We start from the raw sequence: 18,286 nt of genomic DNA on the forward strand, positions 1-18,286 counted from the left end.
CCAGTGACAAACGGTGGGCCATAGGCAAGGAAATGGATATGCTTCGTAAAACGACAAAGCCTGAGATATCTGGCTGATGGCCCCACTGCAAAAATGAACCAAAAAAGTATTTTTGATCTTGTTTTGAGAATAATATACTATGCATCTTTGTAAGATTATTAATATTGTTTTAAGATTATTTGTCTTTTATCCCTTACTTCATTTGTAGATCCTAAAATCGTTCATTTACATGCAAAATAATCTGAATTACTGTCAAAGTTTCAGTTTGATGCTATAGTTTATGTTTTCAGAGAACTTTTAGCTGTAAAAATTTGTTTCAAGAACTTCCTAGTAACTAGTAACTGGTGACATTATTATTACAAACACTGAGGTTGCGCCAATATCAACGCACTTTCATTCGCACTGATAATTATTTGAGACCTTCCAGTTTACTTTAGCATGTATGCCATAAATCCTCAAAAAGTCTTTCATTTTGTTGTCACGTACTCCAGGGTGACATGGCAGTTGACTGGTTAGCATGTCTGCCTCACAGTGCAGAGGTTGTGGGTTTGAATCCGGCCTCGGCATTCCTGCGTGGAGTTTGCATGTTTTCTCCCTGTGTGGGTTTTCTCAGAGTACACTGCTTTTGTTTCAACTTTATTTGACCTTAAATAGTGCTTGAAATTAGTGTTACACCACTTATTTTGAGGTATTTCTCACTTTTCAAAAGCCAAGATAATTGTTCTTTTTTTGTGTAGTGATCTTACTGCACCGGCAGATAATTTCAGTTGTTTTTTAGGCTGAATCCTCTCAAAACAAGTATTTCTTTCTTAAGTTTATTTTGCAGTGCTCACGTCTGTCCGAATGATAGCAGGAACTATAAACAGAGATATGGAAGTGTATTGTGACTTTTGGGACACCCTGTATGCAGCGCATCGTCACTATTAACCACCTTAACATCCCCTCCACATAACGAGTCTCTAAAGTGTGAGAGACTGAAGATGCAAAAGGACAGGAGACGCCCAGATACCTGTCACCCGTTCCACCCGGAGGTAGTTGCGTGCTCGTTGAATCGTCCGTATGTTGTAGTCTCGGCTGAGCCAGCATGTGGGTTGCATTAAAATGTTCCATATCTGTTCTCCATCATCATGTTTGGCCCGCTTCTTTCTGCAGGAGAACTCAATGGAGTGTGGAGGAGCTCACACTCTCGCACCATCTTTTTCTGCAACACTGCTCTGCGTCCTCCTGGCGCTCTTCCCCAGGTGACCAGACCTGGCTGCATCTATGCATCCATCCAGAACTTTCTGTCGGATCGACTTGGCACGTAAAACTATCACAACGAAATCACACAAAAGAAACAATCTGGGGGGAAAAAAAACAACTCCCAAACCCTCCCGGCGTTCCAATTCTAGCACCTTTCACCACTGTTAAAGGTCATTTTCCTGACTTAACTGCTGACGACAAATATTCATGAAAGGACTGAGAGCTCTAGTGCAGTGTGGTCAGTCAGGTGCTATAGCCATTTCACATGCACAAGAGCTTTGCTTTTCTAAGTTCAGATTTTCGCTTGATGACAAAGTGGTCTCTGGGACCGAAGTGGGCATTCAAGCCACGGACCACCCATTAGCAACAAGACTGGTGCACTTTCTTCTGGTTCAGAATTATTATTCTAAAGATTTAAAAACAATGAAGGTAAAACTACTGTATATGTGGCTGGGATTTAAAAAAAAAAAAAAAAAAAAAAAAAGTTGAAGCGTCTCATGTTTTGTATTAAAAAAAAAAAAGTCAAATTCTCAGTTTTTGTTATATGTTATATCTGTACAGTATATATAACTAAAAAGTTTCCTATTTAATTTACAAGTGGTACCCATAAACTGTGACTATGAGATTTTGAGTCCACTGATGTGAGTAGTTGTTCAAGTTTAAGCTTTGTCTTATTCATTGATATTGGTCCTGTTTGTGTACTTTTTTTTTTTTTAATAAAGTCATGTATAAAAAGATGAAGAGCTTTCATATTGACCGAATTCCCAAATTGCAGACAGATTTGAGGTTTTACGTGTTTTGCTCTCTTTGTTCTTTCAATTTTGTTTTGCATGTCAACAGAAATGTGGCAGCCGTACGTGCGCACATGTATGTGTGTGCGCATCTGTTGTTTTGCCCTTCTGTCCTCACTGTCCACCTTTGACCAAGAACTCTCATCGACCAAGAGACACATAGGGGCTTTGAATTCAACAGCAACACACATCTGCAAATGCTCAGGAAATAGACACAAACAATCCTTTGATATTCATTTTCAGGCCATATGCGTACATGCATGCAAAAGGATTTTATGGCATGTTGGGTCAATCTTATTGTGTTTGTGCAAACAAAGTAGTACAGGAAACAATAAACCGCAGAATTTGCTGCGAGAGTATCCCGGGCGCCTCATCCGTGGTTGTCAACTTGAAGGTCCCCATGATCACATGCTTCACCTCCCTCTTCTTTGGCACCTCTGACCCAGTCGCCTCTTTAGGCCCTGATAGACCAAACCGACGTCACAGGTCGTGAACCGTCGTGGCGTCTAAATGCGCCGTCTGTTTGGTGTAGTGGCCACCGTGTCGTAACCCGTCTGTAAGCGTCTTGGGGGCGTTTAAGTATGTTGAATCGGCGTCGCCAGTCGTGACATTTGGTCGCTCTGGTTGGCTGTTAACTAGCAAATCGGCGCTTGGAGCACCAACGAGATGTGACAAATGTGGATAAACAGTTAATCTTCTTACAAGTGCAAGAGCGAGGGTTGACAATGTAAGTATTTGACAATACCGTGTCAAGAACGTGATGGTTTACTTCGCGTGGGAGTTCATCGTGAGTGAAGAATATAGCCGAATGCATTGTTTTCGTTGTTATAATCCGACCCCCGGCCAACAGCTTTCCGGTTGGATTTTTCGAACAATGAGAAATAGTGACTACTGCCGCCGATGGTATGGAAGGGTATTACATCTTATGCATGCACAGAAGGTACGTCGCTGTCTGTCGTTACGGTGTGTTTTGCCAGCGTGATGTGCCGATAGGAGGCCGGACGCCACAGGGGGTAAGCGTCTGTCACTGTTGGTGAACATCGTCAGGGCCTTTCGGGCCACCCTACTTTGACAAAGTAAAGCTCTAGCAAGTCCAAGCTTTCTTGTACTGTTTCAACAGTTCTGTCCCTTGAGCAGAGCTATGTGACTGTAATCACTCCCAGTTCATCCTGTTCTTCCTCTTTCAATGCTCCAAAGACTCCCTGTCTCACTGCTAGGTCATTTATCACTCTATAATGGGCTGAGAGCTGTTTGGGGTCAACACACATTCAATCCGGTCTGTGATTCCTTCCTGGTTGCCAGATGAGTTCGACAAAAGTGTGTTGCGACACACCATCGGCGTTAAGGCAGACTCATGTAAAGCATTGTTCTCCCGAGGCATCTGCCACAAGTTCAGTCCTGCTGCCACCCTCAGATTGCGTGAGTGATAAATAGGAACGTAACGATTCACTCAAGCCCCGATTCGATTCAATTTTCGGTTTCCAATCTTTATTTGATTCGATTTTTTAAAATCTTTTTTTTAACAAAATGAAGGACTCATTTTAAGACCAAAATATGTTTTTATTTTAACATCTGCATTTTGTGCTTGATACAGTAAATTTTCGTAACTTTACAAAAAATATTGGAAACGAACCAATAATTTTGACTGCTTAACTACATTTTTCTCTTGTTATCAGTGTTTTGTTAGTGCCAGAACTAAACATGAAAATAAATAAATGCACAATACATTTGATTGTTATCATTACAAATCCTCTTGTGATCAAAATTTCAATATTGATTCTTTTATTTATATACCGATGCATCTTTTAAGTAATTTAAATCGATTCTAAATCGATTTTCGATGAATTGTTACGTCCGTAGTGATAAATGCTTATCACTCATTCTTTCATGCTAGTAATAGAACACATTCTTCGTATTTTGGTGATAATCTCACAAACAAACAAACAATACAGCTTTTAAGACACCAGAAAGTAAAACAGAAGGAAGTGCAATCAGAGTCTCTTTTCTCTTAGCAACTATAACAGCTTCTTTTGGAATGTCTTACGCAAGATTTGTCTCTGCAAATGATTGTTCGTTCATCCTGAAAAACATATGTGAGGTCAGCAGTCACTGATGGTTCTTTTAAAAGGTGTTTGATGGGGTATAAAATGCATATTTGAAAGAGCAGAGCATTCGAACAGAGCAGATTCAAAGCTAGTGCGACACTACCCTCCTACCCACTAGTGCAAAATTGTATAATGTGCACTGTACATATATTTATCCTGACAAAACTTTCTAGGCACATAATTCTGTGGCCAAGACAGTCACACCCAGAAAATGTCCATCAAAAGCAAGAAGAACATTTCTGAATGTATTTTATGGTTTAGCAGCCACATTCCTGCTGTTTGTGGTAGCATGGGACTCCTTGAGAAGATCACAAGAGAAAATACCCTCAAAAGGGCTTATGCACATTCATCAACAAAACAAATTGTCTGTTAACTTGACTATGTTTGTAGATGAATCAAAGAATTACACAGACATTCACGCTTTCATATACCGGTACTAACACCCAAATAGACACTCATACAAACTCTTCTACATATACACACAGTACGTAAGTGATCACCAGTCTTAAAGTCCAGTCCAAAAGACTACAGTGGTGCATTTTATAGTGGAATAACGAGGTTGACGTTACACGCCCGCGGGTATATAGGAATGCTTTTCGTACATTGGATGAAGTGCCTCAAATGCCAATCTAAAGTGACAGAGATATTGGCATTCAAAGACTCCCCATCCAACCTGGTAGGTTAAATTAATTTGTTAAGTCGAAACGTCACCCTTCTTTTAAGGAGTCATGAGCTTGTTTTGTCTTATGGTGAATGTGATGGCCAGGCTAACATGTCCTAGCTAACTTCACTCATTAGCCAAGCCACAGATATTTACCTACACCACTAAAGTAAACTAATTTAGTTTTGATTTAATAGAGAGCAGGTGTACCAAAGATGTAAAAATAACATTCAAATAAACAAAACAATAATCAAAACACTTCCTAAAATGCTTCAAGTACACTTCATGTGAACAAATAACTTTTGATAGTTAAAGCAGCACTGGGCAAGAAATGGACCTTAATAATTTTTTTTCACAACTCTTTTGATGAAACAGTGGCTTACAAGTACAGTAGTTGAATGGGACTTCATGCCCTGAGGGGGTCTGTATCGTTTTTGCTGGCACAAAGCAACTTTTTAGGAGGATGGGATCAACCCTGCCACCCAAAAAAAGTCAAATGTCCAGAATTGTTTTACGACATGCTCACTTCTGCCTTTCGCTAGAAGGACGGCTCACGATTTCATGACACTACGCGCGGGCACGCATGGGAAATGTGGTTAATTTTTATCAAAACACTACCGCTTTTACCCATATGACGCCACCATAATCAACAAAAACTGACATATGACACAGTGTTGCTGTAAGTACGTTTTATATCAGATACTTTACCTTTACTCGAGTAATATTGGACACGGTGACTTTAACTTCTATCGGGTATTTTCTGTTAAGATACCAGTACTTTTACTCAAGTATCACAATCAGGTATAAGATTGATTGAGAGCCACAGATAGATGGAAATGATTCTGAGGAGCTGAACCACACAAGGACCACACACAGGCTTGGCGGTCACAACACGCCATGGTGAAGGCAAGCTGGGAAAACACACAAACGATTCTGTCGACATTCCACTTGGTGACTTGCCTTTTAAAGCCTCACTGTCGCCATGTATAATGTCGAAAGCTCATGTGACATGAACATCTTTCTATTCAGAATTTCTTTTTAGCATCTTGTCCTTCTTTGCTCTCTGCTGTCTGTTAGGCATTCCTTTTTGTGTAGATTATGCATTACGCAGCATAATTGTCATACGATGCATTTTTTGTTGACATGGGAGATTTGGCTTTTATCCCTTGGCCTCTAAGCATCTTTGACAGCTCCTTTCTTCTCTGTCCTTTTTTACCTAATCCTTTTTGCTCTGGCCACATCCATCACACTTGTTGGCTGCAGTTGCGATAATGAGCAGGCAGACACACACACAGACAAAAATCCCAAAGTCCAATGTGATCTTGCAGGTGTTGTAGCTGTCAAGGGGGGGACGCCAGGTTTGCACATACCATCCAAAAAGAGTCACTGACATGCAGAGCTGGGCATTCCGTCATTGCGTGGGCCGGTCCGTCTATCCGTCACTGACGGACGCCCGTTTTGCTGACGGTTGACAAAAGACGGGTACAATTCTAAAATAGACAGACTAAGCATAGTGGCAGAACCATTACCCACTTTTCATGCCAGTTAGCTAGCTAGCTAGCTCCCTCAGCTAGCCAACTAGCTCTCATCAGGTGATGGGAAGAGAGCGCAAAGAGGATCGCCAGGAAGACAACAAAAGCTCACAGAGCAGAACAAAAAAAGTCCAACAAGGAGTAAATCATAACCAGGAGCGCCATGGAATGCAAACAACAATCACCTCATACACAGGAACAAAAGAAACAACCAGGTGTTTTCCTCGTGTGGGTACTGAGCTAATAACTGGTAGCTGATTACCAATAGCTCACAGGTTTGCATGTGTCCTTGCTCACTCCATGCATCTCAGTGCACCCACTTACCGGGACAAGAGAAAACATAGGTAAGAGCCGACTAGACTCAGACAGAACGTGGCAGTAGATGGCTGTAGAGATCTTCTGAGATCTTCTGAAAGGAAGAAATTCTCATTCACATGAATTCTGTTCTCATCAACCAAATACTGATAAAAACAAACCCCTATTCATGTTATTTTTGCATTCCCTTCTCTTTTCGTAAAAACAAGCAAAAGGAGACTTTTCAACATTCATAAATTCCACCCACTCTGTGTAGTTATAATGTATGCTTGTCACGTGGAGAAGCCTTGTTCAGTTCGTGAGCAGAACAATGGTCCGGAGTGGCGAAACACATTGGCTTGCTCAAACGGGGAAGTGGCCGAATGGAGAACAAATAGCCCGCTTTGTACAGTATATGCTGCGTCTGCCACTCAATTGCATATTGGCTGTTTTTAGCGAGCGGTCTTGCAAGACAGAAAAGCCCCTAGGAATCAAAATGGGCGGCAAGACAAGAAGTAAAAACTAAACCGGGAGTTCAGGGAGGCAATGGAGGAAAACAGCAGCAGGCTATGTTTTCCTCACGTATAATTGCTCACAGCAAACATTATTGCCCTGTGGCCCTTGTTTGTCTCCAAGCCACCTTGATGGATTCAGCACTGCTTTACTATCCTTTCAGCGTTATCTCAGGCCAAAGGCCATAACTGTTCGAAGATGGAAATCCCAGCATGCGATGATGGATGTAGGGTTGTTTTTGTTACATGGTCTTTCTGGCCTTAGTGTGGTTATGTTCTGCTTTTATAAAAGTCTATTTGTGCATGCACGGCTGTGTGCGGGTTCATGTCCGTCTGTCATGTTTGATTTGTATCTTTATACCTCAGCTGGAGAGCTGCCGCAGCCAATCCACTATGAGGTCAGCGTGGACAGGACTAAATATTTTGGTACATTACCATGCGTGTATGTACATGGGTGTCTACCCAGATCTTGTTCAAGCGTACAATTGTCTTGTTGCCCGATGGCATGTGCATGTCTGTGTGCCCGTGAGGTTACACAAACATTCAACGTACGATTGGAATTGAGTCACTCCTCAATCTAGACTGGCAGAGCTGTGAAGGCAAGGCTAACGTGGAGACCACAGAGCCTAAGGTTTAAATCACCGCGGCAGTTTGACATTTATATACCCCCGTGTCCCCTGCTCACCCCTATCTCTCCCCTCTTTCAACCGTCATTACCTTTTGGACCGTCGGATGAGCCGCAAGCTCACTGGTGACGTCCAGCACAGCCTTGCATGCTGCTCTCCTGCTCTCTCTCATTCTAACCTACTTGTACATACAACTAGTGATGGACAAATGAAGCTTCATGAAGCACTTGTGATCCTTTTTGACTCCTCTAAATGGCATTGTTGGCTTAAAGATGCATTGGGAATTTAATACATTTCTATTGCACCAGCCTTTATCTTTAAACCAAGAGTACCATCTAAAGGAGTATATCACAAGTGCTTCATGAAGCTTCATTTGCCATCACTATGTGTATGACGCACACACGCACTGGTTTGTCGACAATACCCTCCTGTGTGCTGTACGAATTGATTAGTAAGTTACACCTTCGTTTGTAAAGTGCACACACATCTGTCTGCCCTGCTTTCTCTCAGCATAACCGGCGGCAGAGTTTAGGGGATATGACATCACAGCAGACTAATGTTGGTCACTGACGTATCATTTGCAGCAAAGTGGCTCGTGATGCCATTTGCTTTTGGAGATCCGCAGTCTGCCGGGAGGCCGGTGGAGCCAGTTAATTGGTGGTCTCATTTGTGTAGCACTTGCGACTCTACAGTTCAAGGTCAGGTTGTAATTAAAATAGTCAGGGCTGCCAAGTTTTAAAGTCATACCGTATTTTTTTGTTTCCGTCTTGTGTTCCATTGCACGTCTGTGGGTCTCTCTAGAGAGATTGGGATTCATGTGTCCTTATTACTAGAGACCTTATTTTTAATGAGGTGTGTAATTTGAAGGTTGTATTTGTCATTGTTGGGGCAGGAAAAAAAACCACAATCTCACAATCCGATCTACAACAGGAACAGAAAGAGTATGGTAAGAGAAAGCCGGCAAAGAGAGCCAGAAATAGAGACGGAGATTGAGAAAGCAATCATATATAATAGACATTCATCCGACAGTTCACTTGTGAATTTGATAAATCTTCATTCTTAAACTATAAATCCATATGTGAAGCTTTGTGAAGGGTTTAATTAGCATTTAGCTTAACTGAAGGTTTACCTCTGGCAATTAGTGGTTATGGCAAGTCGCCAGGAAATGAATGGAAGCCGATTTAATTATTTGTTAAATAAAAGCCCAACTCCAAACCTATGGTTATGTGTGCGTATCAGACCCACGCAAAGAGAGGGGATTTATAATGAAGAAAAGTGCTGAAGGTTAAGACCACACCCCAACCTCCCACGCAGAAAATTATTTGGGATTTGCAGAGCACAATTGGTCGAACACTGTGGGATATACTGTACAGCGTTGGACGACTTCTTCTTGGAATTAAAGACACGAGCTCAAATCTCGAATGTTCACAAACCTCACACTGAAACATGGAACTTTTTACACACATGCTGTCATATGTTGTCATGCCATCTTTGATTACCGTAAGTACAGTGAAAGTGATGAAACCACGTCCATTTTGGGGCTGTTGTGACTGACTGCTTCTGGGTTCTTTTCTCAGTTGCTTTGGTCATTTATTTTGCACAGGGTTGAGCGTGGCCTGGTGCCTTCCGGTATATAAGCTCTGGTCACTCAGTCATATGTGGTCTGAACGTCTCGTTTGCGCTATGCCTCTTCATTGGGCACTCTGCCAATATTGTGTCCAGCCCTGTTCTCACCCTGTTTATGTTGTTCACCACCTGTTGGGTGATTTTGGCCTTTACTTTGCTATATAAAGATTTTTACTTTGCCATATCCGTGTCCTGTCTGTTTCTGGGTTCAAATTGTGCTCCTCACATCACAGGGTCCCCTGGATTCATTAAAGGTTTTGTGGTAACCTCTTATTAAAGATTAAATTATACACTTTAAAAGAAAATTACCTAAATTCAGCCTTTTATCTCTAGGTCACTATTCATATTGTGCCGAATCGAATCGTATTGAATATTCCTTGTAGTTTTCAAATTATGATGATTTTTATTATGTTGAGTTTTATCTTTTGTAGTGTCTTTGTAGCAGTCTTATGCAACTAGGACAACGATTAAGAAAGCTATAGAAGTTTGAAACTCTGATTCTACAAAAAGGCTCACACCTAAAATTTCGACCACCAATCAATGGGCATTAAGACGTTGGCCAGAAATTTGATGCGATTTCACTGCTTTTAAGAAGTCACAATGTTCTTGAGATGCTTATATCACTGGAATCGTCTCTGAAGGACCTGCCCGATAAGATTGGGTTCATGTAAATCAATTAACGTTTGAAATTTTATGCACATACTTTACCTTCCATTTATTGACTAATGGCATCTCCCATACATTGCTGAATTATTCCTTTTAATTCTTATTCCACGATTGCATATTTAATGATATAATCATAATCATAGAGTACTGCTGGCACATACAATGTAGTCATGCAACATAAAAAGGGATCAGTTGCCCTTTAAGGCTATTTACCGACACCCTGCAATCCTCTTTCAAAGGAAACCTATCAATCTATCATTCTTACTTTTGATCAATCCCGCGAGCTTCCCACTTCTCCTTGAGTTCTCTGGTGGTGCTTTTAAATTGTCTTTCTTCTCGCTTGTCAGGCACAGCGGCTCACATTAGTCTCTGTCCATGTGAGGCGTGTCTGTCTACATGCTACACACTTGTGGTTGTGGGTCTACATGCTTATGTCCATGTAGGAGAGCGATTTGTGTTGTCTTGAAGCCAAAGGCTCTGCAGAACAGCCATATATTACAAGTGGACAGGATAACCGCATTCTCCTCCCATGTCTGTAACAACGTTTTCTTCTCTTTGCTCAAAATTATCTATGGTTGAAGGCATGCACTGTGGTTGAAATATTGCTACAAGTGTGTTATGTTTTCTGAACTTTACAGCAAGGGCAGGAAGCATTTGATGGCGCTGTGACTTTATAGCATCCATAGGGAAACAGTAAATCTTGCAACATTAACGCACAATTTTACAGAAATAAAAAGGCTGTACATGAACAGTTAAAAGGCCTCTGTGAGTTGCAGTAGGTTAATCTCTCCGGAGCTCCAGTGCAGTGGTAAAAGTCTAAAAGGACCGTCAGTCTCTTAAAACCCTATGGGGTCAGGACTAAGAAACCACAGTCTGACTGAAAACACCTGCACCTTCAGAGTCCGGTGTACAGAGAGCGTCAATATCTTCATCCAACACTTTTCACGTAAACACACGTGTGGGTTGAACACACATGCATCTACAACATGAACGTTTATAAAATTTAAGCAAAGGTTTGAGCAAAGGCACATACGGGTTAGGCAGTTATATTTCATGTCTCGTTTTCCACCACTACTCAGCCCTTTCGACACTCGGTCACATTTTTAGAGTCGTTTCCCTCAATAGGTACAGTGCAATGAAATACAATCCAATGTTGTGGAGATGGCCTGGGCCCAAAAATGCTCTACACTCCCCCTAAAAATGTCCTCTTTGCTCGTTTTCAGACCTTCGGAGGGATGGGGGACGGATGGGGGGTCTCTTCTGTAGACAGTGAGCTATTTGTACCATTCTGCGGCATGTCTGTAGGGTAGCGCTGGACTGTTGCAAGCATGGCTTATTGGTTTTACTTGTCTACAGTACCTCTTGCGGGCATCAGCCTGAGCAGAGCAAGAGAAGCGGAATTCATAAAACTTCCGAATCAGAAGACACGACTAATGCAAACAGTTTTCAGGAATGAATAAACCTCGCACAAGATCTTTTGACTAAAGATGCTTTTTTGATGATAGTTAAACGTCAACGCTCTAAGCAAAACCCCTTCACATTCTAGTGCATCAGCCAAAATTTAAAATAAGAACAAAAAAAATAACAGAACAAAAAGGCAAATATACTCATGGTGCCCAAACACAGATAAGCACTATGCTCAACTAGCTACTATGCTGCTGGGGACAAAATGGCGGAAGAGGCACATGCATCGTAAAGTCGAAAGGAAAAGTCGACTTCCTGTACTCTAAAAGCGATAACCGGACTAGATCACCGATCAGTGAGTTAAAAAGAAAAAGAAAGATGGACCAATCTATGCATTCTATTTAAACAACTTGCTTATTTACCGTACACTCAACATCCGCTATTTGCAGGGTCATTGGGACCGGACAAATAGCCAAATTCACGTATAATTGACAGCCATTTTAATGGGCGCTTAAAACTCTTCAATGCATGACACGTTGGCCAATTGCAACCTTTCAATGAGTATTCTCTCGAAAGTTAAATCAATGTAACGGCATCCAAAGCTGGTTTATGGGCATGTGCGCACGCACACACGCACACACACAGCTTGTGCCAGAAGACATTCATCAGGTCGTCATAGCTGGGCCCTGTCATGCTCCAGCCTCAGGCCCGTAGGCCTCAAGCCAGGGACTGGAGCATCAGGCTCTGCGCCAGTCTGTCATGATGCTGGGCCACGATCCAAACGTCCATCAGCTTTCATGTGAGTTTGATGCCAAAATGGCAGCAAAGGGGCGGCCCCTCAATGCAGCAGTACAATGCGCAGGTCAGCCAGTGATCACTGAGCAACCTTGAAGGGGGTTCACACAAACACAAAGGCGCACCGAATCATGTCGGATATCCCTTACGTGTAGTGTGAAAATTCTATTAGATATTCTCCGTGTTATAAGACTGAATACAAATAATTTGTGTCGTAGTATGATGAAGTGGAGTTGCTTTATTGTTTAATTTGGAGGCTTTATAGAACTCTAATTAACATAGCTGTAAATACTCATTTGTATCGCTCCACATGCTGGGCTGTATTTTGTCAGATACGTTAAGGAGTGTGAATCATTGCATTTTATTGCACCTGCAGTTTGATTACATTGGAGGGAAGCAGAAAATGGCAATGAAGTGCTGAATTATGTCTTGTGTTAAAGCCCTGTGCCAAATGTCACGAAGAAAAAAGCTCACATCATGATGTGGCTGCAGGCAGCGGTGTGCAGAGAGCTCTCACAAGGCTTCCTTGAACTCTGTAGCACTGATTTGAACCTCAGATTGTGCAACGTGCACCGCAAACAATTGTGGTCAACTAATAGCAACATCCAACAAACTTGTGTTGATTGACGGTTGCTGGTCATGTTTTAATGTGAGTTAAATTATGAAGTGAATATTAATGTGAAACATACGTTTGCTAACCATTTCCTGGACTTGATATTGTTAGGGAAGGAAATGAGTTCACCAAAATATAGGACCAAATCATCAACTTGTGTCTCCGGCTCCTTTTTTGTCTCCCCAAAGTCTGGACTTTGGTCTTTGCCAATATCACTTTTGCCCAGTATTCTTTTTTTTTCTGTCCATTTCATATTTAGAAAAAAGGATTTGCGTATTGATAATGTAAAAACAGATCAGTTTCTTTCTATGGTCCCCGAGGTCTTACGGACTCTTGGATTCATCCAAAACCACACCACCTCATGAGGCCATAAACTCCAGTCAGCCCTGAAGCAACTTAAAAAGAGGAAGAGAAAAAAAAAACGAGCTAAAAATCTCCCATTAAGGAGTGCAGTTGGAACTCAGTCAGTTGCAGGGAAGACATACAATTATTTGTTTTAGTTTCATGTTGAAATGTATTTAGTTCTTGTCAAAGCAAACAAACACAAAGCCAACAACACCTCACCTGGAAGTAAACTAGGAAGCATAAATATTCCATTACAGGATTTTTGCCCTCCGAGGGATTTGTGGTTTCTTGGATCTAGTGAGACATTACCTGCGTATCCTGTCATTTTCCCATCTGCAGTGTGTGTATTCATTAATCACAAAGGCCTCAGTGTACAACCCCTATTTAAACACCTTATTTCAAGTTTTTAATGGTGGCTCTCACTTGCCAAGGTGTCGATCATATGAAAAAAGACTGTTGGAAAAATATCCTGTGGTCTCTTGATTTTTTTTCCCTCTAACATTACGAGCGAATGTGTCTTCTTCTTTGTGTCCAAATGCTGGCTTTGTGACCTCTTTGGATGAACGGAAATCCTTCATAATAACGCTGGCAATGACATAGTTCTCCGTTCCACAACTGCATGACTAAATGGCCATGATGTCTTTTGGAAATAATTTACTCTGTTTATTTTCAACACAGTGGTCTGACTAAGAAGATGTTTTTTTTTTTGGTGTTGTTTTTATCAATTGGACATGTTTCCTCTGAAGTTTAACCACTTAAAATAACAATAATATGAAGTCATTTTTATCATTGCAATCCCAGATCACTCACATTAGTCATACAGTCGTGTTTGTGTTAGCACTGTTGCAAATGAGCAAATGTTATAACACAGATGTCATAACACAAACACATTTCGGTTCATTGGTGAAGCTTGTCATTTCCTTTGTGATCATTGATGTTTATTACATTTATTTTGCGAGCGATTTATGGATGAAAAATAGAGGGTTGTTCCATCTCTCGGGAGCATTTTTCACTTGCATACCTGTCAACTCCGAGGGGTACTGAATTTTTACAAAAGTTGTAATTTGCTCGTACATATCTGCAGAGACGGGAATTGAAAAAAAAAAATTGCGGTCCGTTTATTGCGGTCGGTTTATCGCCTTCCGCCTACAGCCGCGGCACGCTTCCGCCATCCGTTTATGCGGTGTTTTGCCCGGCTGGACCAAATTGTAATTGCCTATAGGCCGGTCCGACTATCATTTTAAACAGGCTTCCGTTAGCGTTTCCGACTACCAACTTCAGTTTTGCAAATGGCGGTAGCATTGAAATGCAACTCCATTAAAAATAAATTATAAGGCATTAAAAAATAAAAATAAAAAAGTAAACATGATATATTGTGACAGCTTGTGCGTGACGTGTGGGTGTGTTGTACGGATATGTGAGGAAGAGCACGGAAGATTCTTGTCTCTCTCCGGCGTGTTGTTGTGCTACTGGGCTCCCCCTTTTTGACGACGTGCAACAGTCGCGATCCCGGAGGCAACTCCGGCCTTGGAGAAAGATCTCCCCTGTGGCTCCCGATTACGGTTAGGCGACAAAAACAGGAACGGATAACACTGATAAAATTGACATTGGCCGTACAGATTCACAATGTAAACCGTACATGTTTGAAAAGGTGCACCTGTACAAATTACGCCGAAAGCATACAACTTGACGGATATGCACTAGTGATGGGGAAATGAAGATTCATGAAGCACTTGTGATATTTTTGACTCCTCTAGATGGTGCTCTTGGTTTAATGATAAAGGCTAATTCAATGAAAATGTATTCAATTTCCACTGCATCCTTAAACCAAGAGTGCCATCTAGAGGAGTCAAAAATGTCAAGCTCTTCATGAAACTTCATTTGTCCATCACTATTTTTCATACGTCAGAAAAGAATCTGAATCAATAACCCAATAAATCCAGACGGTTGCTTTAATGATCTAAGCAGAAAGACAGATTGTTGCTCTTGTTTTTTTTTGTCGTCTTATCTTCATTGCATGTTAATAGAAAGGAACTGAGAAGTGGCTTGCAGCTGATTGATTGGCCCCAGAAGCCAAACTCACCAAGCTCCCAGTAAACCCGAACTTCAACACTTCACTTGCTATGCTTCATTAATGCAAACATTGACTTCATCCGAGACACCCAAAGAGCATCCGTCACTGTCAGATTTCTTCCTCTGCTATTTCCTCTTAGTGCAGAAAAATGTGCTCTTACACGTTCAACCCTTAATGGAATGACGATGCTCACTTTAATTCCAAAGTCTAATTAGGCGACAGAAACAGACAAATGGAATGTTATTGTTCAAGAAATCCTCTTTGGTTTGGAAATGTAATGGACTTTTAAGCCTCAGTGGAGGAAGCTGGGGGGGTGGGGGTGGGACGCTGCAAATGTACAACCGTTGCCAAGAAACTGAAGTGAAGTCAAATGTTAACAATGGAACAGACACTATATATCAAGCAGGTCGAAAAATGATGCAACAATAACTTGAAGCTGAAGAAAATGGAAAGAATCTTTTGCAACTTTTGCATTTGTTGCGTCATCATCTCTGAACAGTAACATTTGCAGTGCAAATGAAGCTTCATGAAGCACTTGTGTTCATTTTTGACTCCTCTAGATGGCACTCGTGGTTTGAAGATGCAATGGAAATGTTATGAAATTCCTTCATCTTTAAACCAAGAGCACCATTTAGAGGAGTCAAAAAACATCACAAGTGCTTCATGAAGCTTCATTTTCCCAAATTTTGCACTGCTACTAGTGGTATCTCAACATGAAAGGTCCAAAGTTCAAAGTAGATGAACTGGATTCGCCACGGTAATTGTACTGATCTATGTCTTCTAATTTAAAAGCCAGTAAACATGGCTATTTTGGGGGCTAGCACACTTTGGTGCAGCTTTGTAGTGGCATGCCTTTCCCTCTTTTATCAAAACCATTTGATCCTGTTTTCAGTCATTAGTAGTGAAAAGTGCGATTGACCCGTCTCTATACGTGTCCTACGACTGACTGGAGACCGGTCCAACAAGTAGTCCTCCTTTTACCCCAAACCAGCCCCACTCAGCCGAGAACACGATCGGCAACTAATGGATGGACGATTCGGTGAATGAGTGACTTCAAAACTCAGTTCCAATTTCTCATACTATAATTACATTTGTAGAAATGAAGATTTAAGCGTTTCATCATTTAGCTTCACAAACTACTCCATTTCAGGCTGTCCATAAGGTAACGTTGGCATTTAACTGGCAGAATGTGGAGGGGAAAGGAAGCTCAGTAACTACACTAACAAATAATGTTAACCATAACTGGGCACAGGAGGCCACTTTGGTGCAATAGACCAGCGTTTCACATGCAGGCTGACAGAATCACTCAGCTACTGATGCTGACCTGGCACTTAGATCTCTGTGGGCACACAAACACGCAGCACTGGCACATGCACACACACTTATACACGGGAGGCAAACCACAAATAAGTCCGTCTTTCCAGCATTGTCTCCGTCTCATTGTATAATGAGTAAGGACACATCAGGGGCTATAAGTGCAGGTTTGATACAGACAAAAAAAGACAACTACAGAGCGAGATGTTTAATTGCGAAGATTTTAGATTAATGACATTTTCAGTTCTGTGGTGCTGTGGTGTTAAGTAAGTAAGTAAATGTCTTATGTCCACTCCGCTGTGTGAGAAGATCGTATGTCTGAATGTTGAGAACGCTCCACTGTCAATGTTTACTTTGGTCACACAAGTTCTGTAAATTCAATTAAAAAACACCTTGAAAGAAAAATGTCACTTGACAGAACGGTCACGCAGACATTTAATATGGAATAACAGATAGGAATCCTCCCCTATGAATGTGATTATCTTTCCACATCTGTGAGCAATAAAGCGAGACGAGCTGCAACACTGTGCTATTTCAGTTTCACACACACACACACACACACACACGCAGGCAGCTATTCTGCTCGTTGACATTTCCACTTTGCAATTACCTCATGCGATATCGTTTATTCTGCTTTGTAGTTGGACTGACAAGAGTGCACTCTAACAATTGTGCGTATTGCAGGGTAACTGGGGGTAAGCAGTTTGACCCAGAATAAGATTAACCGAGTTCTGGCTAAAATATTTGCCAAAATAAAAAGAGTTATTGAACTGACTTTGATTTATAAGAGTCATTATTTTTCCTTTGCTGTCACACGCTACGCATATAAGGACAAAAGCCGCAGTCATGGCACATTGAGAAACTGTGACCTCTTTGTCTAACCTTTCTATTTTCGGCCGGCGTTGTGCCCTGTTGAAACAACTTGTGGTGCGAGTGGTTTCTGGGGGCGGGGGGGACACTGGGATAGAACTGGCAGCGAGGCAAGCAAGAGCTGGCAGCTGTGTGGCACCAGCCCGTCTCTCTGATCCAATCCAGACTGTTTGCAACGTCACGCTGTGGCGTCCTGCCCTTCTTCTTTAAAACACACAACCACAATCCCAAATAGTTCTAAATGGAGCACTGCGGGGCGCACTTATTTTGGCCCGATTGTAGCGACGCGACTTTTACAGTAAGAACCTTGGAATGGAGCAATCTGAGCTTTGGCTTGGAAGGCTGAGCTTTGCCAGAGCTGCTGAACCTGACAGCTCGCGGATTCACTTCTCGAAGCAAAAAGGTGCCCAGATCAATAGCAAGTGTGTGTTTTTATGGCGTTGCCTCGGCTCTGGCCAATGACGCTTCACTGTGCACAATGTAGCCGTGATTCGATGTGGCAACATATGCAGTAAGTAAGAAGACGCGTATGGACCTAAGAATGCACTCTGCCATTATATTGCCCGTTTCCAAAAAAATAATAGAGCAGAGGTTTAGTTTCTCAGATGGTAATCTGCGGTGTAAATGAATCGCATTAATTAGCGCGGTTGTTACGCTTTCACTGCGCTCCACAGGGCAAATAATTTATTCATCTTAAGAATCCGTGGTCAGCGAATGCATGTAGCCTTACATTAAGCAGCTGCTTGGTTTTAAGAAAACACAACCAGTCACGTAATCATCCTTTAAAACCTTGGAGGAATTTTAATGTGTCTGAAG

General features: G+C 41.7%; 1 protein-coding gene across 2 annotated transcripts in view; it reads left to right on the top strand.

The window, feature by feature from the left end:
- The window catches only part of LOC147152963 (voltage-dependent calcium channel subunit alpha-2/delta-3-like), a 117,034-nt gene extending 114,739 nt beyond the window's left edge, over nucleotides 1–2,295 (top strand). For both annotated transcript variants that reach the window (XM_086052215.1, XM_086052289.1), the window contains 2 exons: nucleotides 954–1,031; nucleotides 1,153–2,295. In XM_086052215.1, the coding sequence (XP_085908341.1) occupies nucleotides 954–1,031; nucleotides 1,153–1,245 (171 nt within the window). In that variant the 3' untranslated portion in view covers nucleotides 1,246–2,295. The remainder of the gene's footprint in view (nucleotides 1–953; nucleotides 1,032–1,152) is intronic.
- The last annotated feature ends 15,991 nt before the right edge of the window (nucleotides 2,296–18,286 follow it).

This window comes from Filicampus tigris, chromosome 1, assembly GCF_054856515.1.
Source record: "Filicampus tigris isolate MCC_2025a chromosome 1, RoL_Ftig_1.0, whole genome shotgun sequence".
NCBI classification, from domain to species: domain Eukaryota; kingdom Metazoa; phylum Chordata; class Actinopteri; order Syngnathiformes; family Syngnathidae; genus Filicampus; species Filicampus tigris.